The 9,539-nt window shown below is 42.1% G+C and overlaps 1 protein-coding gene across 2 annotated transcripts in view; it reads left to right on the forward strand.

Moving 5' to 3' along the window:
* Positions 1–9,539, forward strand: part of GCNT4 (glucosaminyl (N-acetyl) transferase 4) — a 32,438-nt gene extending 22,899 nt beyond the window's left edge. For both annotated transcript variants that reach the window (XM_048850983.2, XM_048850982.2), the window contains exon 3: positions 4,564–9,539. In XM_048850983.2, coding sequence (XP_048706940.2) covers positions 4,565–5,932 — 1,368 coding nt within the window. In that variant the 5' untranslated portion in view covers position 4,564 and the 3' untranslated portion in view covers positions 5,933–9,539. The remainder of the gene's footprint in view (positions 1–4,563) is intronic.

Genomic DNA, 9,539 nt, shown 5'->3' on the forward strand with positions numbered 1-9,539 from the left:
CTAACATGACTTTACATTTCTTTGCATTGTATCTCAAACGTATCTTCTCCATTACTTCTTTTACTTGGTTTGTGCATTTTTATAGTCCGTTGGCATCTTCACTGATAAGAGTGATGTCGTCGGCAAAGTCTACATCAAATAGCCTTGAATTGTTTCACTTTAGGCCATATGTATCACTGCCTCATTGTTTTAATCCATAGTCAATGACTAGCATAAACAAAAAAGGAGACAGGACACATGCCTGCTTTACACCTGTCTTGGTGCTGAATGGCTTACTCAATCTGTTTTCCATTTTAATGCAGCATTTTGAGTTGGCGTAGAATGCCTTCATAATGCTAATTAATAAAGCATTGGTTATTTCAGTCATGAATGGCACCAGTTGCTCAGGACTCTATCACCTATCAGGAAGGGCCTGGGTCAGGCTGTCAGGTCTTGTGTCCAGAGTGTCTTGTACTTTTGAAGAGTGAAGGATGTACTGACCTCTGAGAATTCAGGTGAGCTGTTTGTTGGCTGGCATAGGGGGAGCTGATTCATGCAGCTTGAGAATCCGTTCCATTTCCTGCCATGGAAAAGCAAAAATGAGTCAGCAGTTTCTCCCTCCATGAGGTCTTCTGTACTAGGGCTTGAAACCTGTCATTGGTTCTAAGCAGCCTTTGGAGTGGGGTTGGCTTCAGGAGCATGGGCTAAGAAAAGAGCTAAGTAGGCAAAGGGAAAGCTTGGCTTATTTGAGTTGGGAGGAGCTCAGAGAAGAAGTGAAGCTAAACAAACTGCTGCCAGCAAAGCATGTTGGTGCAGCCATCAAAAAAGCTAACAGAACGTTAGGAATCCTTAGGAAAGAGAGAGATAATAAGACTGAAAATATCATGATGTCAGTATAGAAATCCATGGTACGCACACCTTAAATGCTGTATGTAGTTCTGGTCACTCCATCTCAAAAAAAAAAAAAAAAAAGGATTAGAATTGGAAAAAGTACAGAGAAGGGCAACAAAAATGAGTTGGGGCATGGAACCGCTTCCATAGGAGGAGAGCTTTCCAAGCTGAAAAGTCCCAGTCTTTTTAAAGAGACTACTATGGGGAAATGTGATAGAGGCTTATAAAAGCATGAGTGGTGTGGAGAAAGTGACTAAGAAAGTGTTATTTACACCTTCACATAACACAAGAACCAGGTGTCACCTAACGAAATTAATAGGCAGCAGGTTTAAAACAAACATAAGGAAGTATTTCTTCACACAACACACAATCCACCTGTGGAACGCATTGCTAGGGGATGTTGTGAAGGCCAAAAGTATAACTGAGTTAAAAAAAAGAATTAGGTAAATTTCTGGGGGATAGGTCCATCAATGGCTATTAGCCAAAATGGTTCATTGCTCTGGGTGTCCCTAAGGCTCTGACTGCCAGATGCCGGGAGTGGATGGCAGGGGATGGATCACTCGATAATTGCCCTGTTCTATTAATTCCATCTGAAGCTTTTGACACCACTCAGTGTCAGAAGACAGGATACTGGGCTAGGTGGACCATTGGTCTGACCCAAAATGGCCATTCTTAAGTTCTTTTGTCTTTTTGTGAATGGAGATTTGTTGTTCCTGTCTGTTTTTGTTATGAATCAATCTTCAGACAGTTGATAAAGTTGGAGAGAAAAGGCTGTTAGTTCTTACCTAGGTCTAGATCCTGTGAAAGATCTTCCCAGAAAGATCACCTCTCTGCTCCCCTAGTCTCTAACATGCCTCAAGAACCATTCACTGTGATGTTCACAATGTTCTGTTGACTTGAGTGAATTCTGGGAACCTGGCAGACACAGTATAGGCATCCATAAGAGGTGGGAACACCACAGCTGCATACATGCTCAGCAGTGTGAGTCACTGATCAACACAAAGATCCTGCTCTCAATAAGGGCATCAGTTCATACTGGAAGCTTAAAGGAGCATGAAGTGGGGGGTGGGGGAGAGGAGGGGAAGGAGGAAGGGGCGAGTGTTGAAGAAATTCTTCACAGCTTCACCAAAAAGTAAATAATTAAGGAGGAGAAAGACATACAGGGAAAAGAAAAGGTGGGAAGAACAGCAGACAGCCTGAAGAAAGAAAGAAAACAATAAAAATAAAAAGGACACCCAAAGAGAGCCTGGTTTTCAGCTGCTGGCTTTTGATTTTGTACCTACAACTAGTACGTCCTAATATTGTGTAAAAAGTGCATCTGAATTATTTGCACCCTCAATAAATGTCACTTGGACTTCTGAATTATGGTTGCACCTGCAGAGCAGGTACATAGACATCCAAGTGACTAATTGTACCCACTTATAATTGGGGCCACAATTTTATCCTTTGCAATTTTTTGCATTTGTAAAATCATGAGTGCAAAAACAGACTCTAGTTAATCCTGGGCTGAAAATGTGCACCAAAGAACCCATTTTGCTCTCACATAAACTCACACTGAAATTGATGGGAGGTTTGCTCTTGTAATGGAGATCAGGATTAGAAGCACAAAGGGATGGACACTTGGGTTCAGCTATACTGGTGCAGGAATTTAGCTGAGGAGGTAGGAAATAGTGGCTACAAACCATCTACACACCCTGCCCCAATCCTGGAGCTAACTGAGGTTGTTTTGGACTCTAGGATAATGTAGAGAAGCTCTAAGGCCAAGTTGCTACAGAATTATAGGTCATTAGGAGTCAGAGTAGCAGCCGTGTTAGTCTGTATTCGCAAAAAGAAAAGGAGTACTTGTGGCACCTTAGAGACTAACAAATTTATCTGAGCATAAGCTTTCGTGAGCTACAGCTCACTTCATCGGATGCAACGGACTCCAACGAGACACCAGCTCCTTTCACCCACCCACCTCTAGCCTGCCTATGACATGGGGGAGTGCTGGGGATAGAAGTATAGAGACAGTTATACTGGCTTTATGCCATTTGTGGATTCCCCTAATCCTGAGGCTAGTCACTGTGTTCAAAAGCTATTCCAAAATCATCTTATTTCATTGCCGATACCTATATAGTTATTAGTGTATTAATCAACGCATTCTGTGGCTGAGGTGCTCCTGATCTTGTAGCAGTTTTGCAAACCAGGAATTGAATAGTACTTCCTATGCACATTTCCTGAAGAAGGCCTCGCCACAGCAGTTTGCACATGTATCCTTTGCTGACTGTTCAGTTTAGGGTGACCAGATACCCTGATTTTATAGGGACAGTCCTGATTTTGGGGTTTTTTTCTTCTATAGGCTCCTATTACCCCCCACCCCCGTCCCGATTTTTTCACATTTGCTATCTGGTCACCCTGGTTCAGTTTCATATTTTTCAAATTCAGTAAAACATATGACCATAAGGTAGCGAAGCTGTCTTCTGTTCTTTGCCTTCCTATGAACCACACACTCATACAGTGGTAGCTAAACAGCTCCTTTCAGAGAAAAAACATTGCAGACTGCTCTATGCATGAGTAGTTCCATTAAGAGAGAAAATGGAGTTATAACTAAGATCGCACCTGGATGCTGAGTCCTGTCTCATTTTAATCCAGTAATAGACACGATGCTCTTCACACTCTGCTGCTGAAAGCAAAAAAAACACCTGGAGAAAGGATCATTGTACTTCGCTTTCACTGGAATAAAACCTAAGTTTAAAAGTGGTTACATAGCAGGTGGCTTTTAATATGCTGTTGCACAACCTAGACCTCGGCAGTGCCTTTGCAGCAGTCTCCCAGAGCTCCAGGAGGCAGAAGGGTGCACTGTGTGCTCCCCTCCATTGCTGCCAGGGTTATGACCCCATCTCACCGCCACTTCCTTTGCAGCAGTTGCTGCCACCATCCGGGAGCAGCCCTTACCCCTGAAGGGAGGGCAGGGTCTTCTGTGCAAGGATTAGCCATACCTGGAGGTGTTGGGGGGAAGTACCTTACCCCTCCTCCATGCTTATACACCCACACATTGGCCAGCCCCAATGTTGCCGATAAAGAGGATGCTCTGTCTGATTTTTAAAGCACTGGCTTCAATTCTTTATTTTTAATTTTAAAAAGCAATATTTAAAATATCTGAACAAAATAAATATCCACTATTAACTGACCTGTAAAGAAATAACTGTATGGTTCTGATCCTGCTTCAACTGAATTCAATGGGATTTTAGCCAAGGGGCTAAATTCAGCCCAACTCCCTAGTAGCACAGAGATGAAAATTGCACTTCTGCAATACCAGGGACTGCTGGTGGTTTCTTCCTTGGGGGCGTGCAGGTGGAGATGAAAGGGAGTTGGCAAATCAATCATGTGATGCAGATACCCTTACTCAGGCTGAATAGTATCTTACTCTGCAAAGTGTTCCACTGACTTCACTATGCTACTTCAGCATGAGGAACAGCTTGGTGCAAACAAGGCTGACAAAATCTGGCCCTGAATTAACATGCTTATGATCTGCTGCTACTAAGTGAGGTTTAATATAAGAAAATAATAGTGTTTTCAATGCCCTGTCTTTCTGCTAATCATTGTTTTTAAGCTGTAGCCAAATCAATGCGGTTTTGTTTCTAGCAGAAGCTGGAATATCTTTACTGTACCCTTTCATGATTAAAATCTCACTATATTGCTGTCTTCCTACAGAATGAAGAGATATAAGTGTCCCTTCAAGTATCCCATGAGACAAAAGATCCTGATCCTGTTTTTAACGGTGTGGCTGCTTGCACTTCTGAAACTCCTCAATGTTGAAAGACTCTTATTCCCTCACAAAGGTATTTATTTGGTTGAGCACTTTTTAAGCACTTCTTCTTATGTTAAAAACAAATACTCCCATCTTAGAAACGACTTCCAGTATGAAATTAACTGTTCATATATATACGAACAAGAACCCGGTGAAATTGGCAAGAGTTTAGAGATAAGAAGAAACGACATCATTGATTTAGAAGATGAAGACGTTATAGCTATGACCAGCGATTGTCAGGTGTATTATACACTTAGAGGATACCACCTAAAGCCTGTTTCCCCGGAGGAGGAAAGTTTCCCATTAGCCTACTCTTTGGTTGTTCACAAAGATGCAATAATGGTTGAAAGACTCATACACACAATATACAGCCATCAAAATATTTACTGCATCCATTATGACCAAAAGTCCGCTAATACTTTCAAACGTGCTATGGACAATTTAGCTAAGTGCTTCCCCAATATTTTCATTGCATCTAAATTGGAGACAGTGGAATATGCACACATTTCTAGGCTCCAAGCAGATTTTAATTGTTTGTCTGACTTGATGAGGTCGTCGTTTCCGTGGAAGTATGTTATTAATTTGTGTGGTCAAGACTTTCCTTTGAGGTCAAACTTTGAATTGGTATCTGATTTGAAGAAACTCAATGGAGGAAACATGCTGGAGACCGTAAAGCCAAGTAGCAGCAAAAGGGAACGATTCACATATCACTATGAACTTGAGACAGTGCCTTATAAGTACATGCAGATGCCTGTAAAAACCAACATTTCTAAAGAGCCACCACCTCACAACATTGAGGTTTTTGTAGGCAGTGCCTATTTTGTTTTAAGTCGAGCATTCATCCAATATACCTTTGAAAATTCTCTTGCTAAAGATTTTTTTGAATGGTCCAAGGACACTTATTCTCCAGATGAACATTTCTGGGCAACCCTTGCACGTCTGCCTGGAATACCTGGGGAGATTTCAAGATCAGCTCAAGATATAACAGACCTGGAAAGCAAGACTCGCCTGGTAAAATGGAATTATCTGGAGGATCACTTATATCCTCCTTGTACTGGTACACATCTTCGCAGTGTGTGCATCTATGGAGCTTCAGAATTAAGGTGGCTTATAAATTATGGACACTGGTTTGCCAATAAATTTGACTCCAAAGTGGACCCTGTTTTAATAAAATGCTTGGCTGAAAAACTTGCTGAACAACAGAAGGAATGGGTTGATTTGTCTTCTGAAAGCTCTTTCATGCACAGACGTTCTGCTGATGTTTCACTATAGCAGTACACTATACTCAGTAGTCAGTGTTATCCAGAGTCTGACGCTCCATAGCCTTGACTTTGTACAGTCATTTATGGGGTGTAAAATACTACCAAATCAGAATGCTCCTTCTGCACAAGTGTAAATGACTACACAAGGTGCAATAGAGAATCAGAATGCAATGGAGAGTCAGCCCCCAGACGTGATGGATCATTGTATAAATCACCAAACCAACACTGTGTCCTTAATATCTTTCAAGGTGATACTTATAAAAATGAACTCCACTTTTGAATGCTTTTGTGGGAGGCTGTGGCACTGTCTGTGGTAATGGAATGCTTCAAATTGAGCCTGCTTGCGCAATAGCTAGGATAATTCCTCATGTCTGTCCTCCTTATTCCCCTCTTCTTCTTTAAAAGTTTTGAAACATAGGAAGGAAGATGTCCAGGTCTGCTACCTCAGGAAAGCTGCAAGGGGAAAATCCAAAACTCAAATGAGTCTAAAGAGAGAGTCTGATGACCACTGAGCCATAGGGCTGATCCTGTGAAGATGGCAGGTGATGGTGCTTAGCCATTTGCAGGATTGGACCCATAACAATGATTTCTGCAATGTGAATATGATTGGATGATATAAGAGGAGAGAGATCGTGGAACCTTGCCCACTGCATTGGAAGTACCAGTGTTCTCGCCTAGGTGTCTCTGTATTTAGTTTTCCTCTCTATTCATTTTATGCTTCCATACACTTTTCTGTACCTGTGAATTTGGTGATGGTTGATAGAGGCAGCATTACACACGGCAGTTCTTTTGAAGTCTGTACGTATTCATTGGAGATGACAGCTTTCATAACCCTAACAGAAATCAGTGCCCGAAAACGTATTATTTGAGTTCAGTTGCCGTCTCCTCCATTAGAAACATCCTCCTGCAAAACCACAGTCATTCCGGTCAGGGACACCATTTTAGGATGGTGCCCTGGGTCTGTGTAGCTACAGTAGGTAACAAATGCGGCTTCTAATTAGCATTCAACAGTTTGGTGTTACATTAAAATGCAAAATATTGACAAGTCCAGATTTTGTCCTAGCCATAGGCCCAGATCCTGAGTTGGGGCTGAGGCGCACACAGTGCAGCTCAGGAGGGGGCTGTGCAGAGGTGGCTTTATGCCACCTTGGTGCTTCCCTGCTCCTGGGCTGATCTGTGCCAGGCCAGGCTCCCACTTCAACTTAGAACCCACTTGCTTCAAATTGCTCTAGCTGCCAATGGCCCCAAAGGTTACCCTGGTAGCCATGGATCTTGGGGCATGACAGAGCCCTTGCCATCCCCCTTCTCTCAGCTATGCCCCCTACACTGGGGGCCCGGAGAGGTGGTGATGGTAGAAGAGTCTCTACAGCAGCTGTTGTAACCCACAAGTCCCGCTATGCAGGGGGAAGTCATCTGGGACCTGGATCTGGGACCAGAAGAGCTTTGTACTGTCCCAAGACAGCCCAGGGTCTGGCTCGTGGTGTTCAATAACAGTATTGCTCTTGTCTTTATCTATCCATAAAGTGCTGCAGTAATGACAATGCCCTGTTGTCTCATTTACAGACTGGGACCAGAAGTACCCTTGATGCACAGTACTTATGGAAAGTGTTTAGCTGATTACATAAAATTATGGTTCAAACTGATAGGATTGAGGACATACATAATTTGAGCAAGTGATTCAGTCTTAGCTTTATCACATAGGGTAGCCATGGACTAGTCACTAGTGGTTTAAGAATGGCACTGAGGGTCAGGAGTCATGGGCTTTCCTCCCAAATCAGCCACCAACTTTCTGTGTAAAGTCACTTAACTTCTGTGTCTCAATTGCCCCAACTGTAACATGGGAATAATGCTGTTCAACCACCTTTGTAAAGCACCTCGAGATCTGTGGCTGACGAGTCTATTTTGGTTAAAATTATAGATTATAACAACTTCTTCTCACCAAAACTATTTATGAAGTCTATAAATGCATGGAACACAGATTCCCTTGATGTTCACATAAATAGGAATATATTTTTAAAACTAAATGCAATTTAGGCTGGTAGCCTGCCATTACTCCTTTGGTGCTGTTTTGGTTTATCATGATAATATGGTGTATGGGGACTTTCTAGAATAGGAAGTATTGATTGTATTTACAGAGCTGTGCATTACCATGTTCACACTTGGGAACTCATAGTATACATAGAATTATGCTGTCATATCATGAAAGGCTGTTAGGGTGTCAGAGGGTCAAACTTAGGCCTTGTCTATACAAGACAACTTGCACCAGTTTAACTAAATCAGTTTAAAAACACATCTTAAGTTAAGCCACTACGAGTCTGTGTGACCAAGGCCTTATAGACTTCCTAGACCATGGAAAATAAGGGAACGTAGAAGTGATGCTGTCTGCTGAGTTAGTATCCCAGGGCCCCCATCATGCTACACGTTACTGTGAAATACTTGTTTGAAGTGAAGTACAAGGTGTGCCCAGTCACAAGGCTGTGAATTGTAAATATCCTGATGAATATCTGTTCTTTTTGATGATATAATCCAAAGCTCTTCTACCTTGTGGCATGATGGTCTACAAAATGTTTTCAAATACAGTCTATCCCCAAAATTTAAGATTAAATTTCTGGATTATTTTCGCCCCCTCACTTGTAAAATTTAACATTGGCTATAGATAGATGTATAACACACACACAGTATATATGTATACATGCAGTGTGGAGACCCCTGGCACTGTTCTGTGATAAAATATGAACAAAAAATCACAATAATTATGCATCTTTGAGGTCATCCCCTGCCCCTCATCCATCCCTCTCTCTCTGCTGGGACTTGTTTGAAATGACTGGTATGACCCACCTGTGGCTTTGCCATTCATGAGAAATGTGGCCATATCAAACATATGCTGAGATAAGTATAAAATTTAGTGTGGGCAAAAACTTAGCATACAAACAATTATTAATTAGGTATTATACTACAGTGGGGAATTTTTGCTTATTAAAGCCAGAACCTTCCCCCACACCCTCCACAAAAGCCTTCTATATAAGTTCATGGCTATAGCATTTTCAAATGGAAAACATATTTGCATCATTAGATGGCGTCCCATGTTTCCATCCTATTAAATACAAGGGGCCTGCTCATGGTCCCATTCCACCTCCTTTGCACAGCTCCAGTAGCACAAAGCAGGTGGAAAAGCAATTTAACTGGCCAGCTGGGGATTTTCCGAGAGAAGGCAACATGGAAGGGATATTACCAACAGAAAGAGGGCATGAACATTGCAGAACATTGCTGCGGTTCCTGGCTGCCAGAGTAGCCTTTGCAGACGACACAACTTAGAGCACTGCTACTTGGATCTTCCAGGCTGTGCTGTGGCAGAAGAATTAGTCCCCGGGATCAGGCCAAAGATATTTTAGTGGCTGGAAATAGGGGAGGCTGACAAAAGTGGTAACTAAGTTCTAAGAGGCATTTTTTAAGGAAGAGGAAAAAGTGACCAGTTTAGGAGACTAAGAAAACCTTCTTGGTGGAGGGCAGTACTTGCCGAGCGCTTCCTTGACTTTGTTCAGGATTTGCCACAGATTTCATCAAAGTAAATTATTGTGAATGCCACAATAAAGCTTATTTGAATGTGACATCTAAAA

Source organism: Caretta caretta, chromosome 5 (genome assembly GCF_965140235.1).
Source record: "Caretta caretta isolate rCarCar2 chromosome 5, rCarCar1.hap1, whole genome shotgun sequence".
NCBI lineage: Eukaryota > Metazoa > Chordata > Testudines > Cheloniidae > Caretta > Caretta caretta.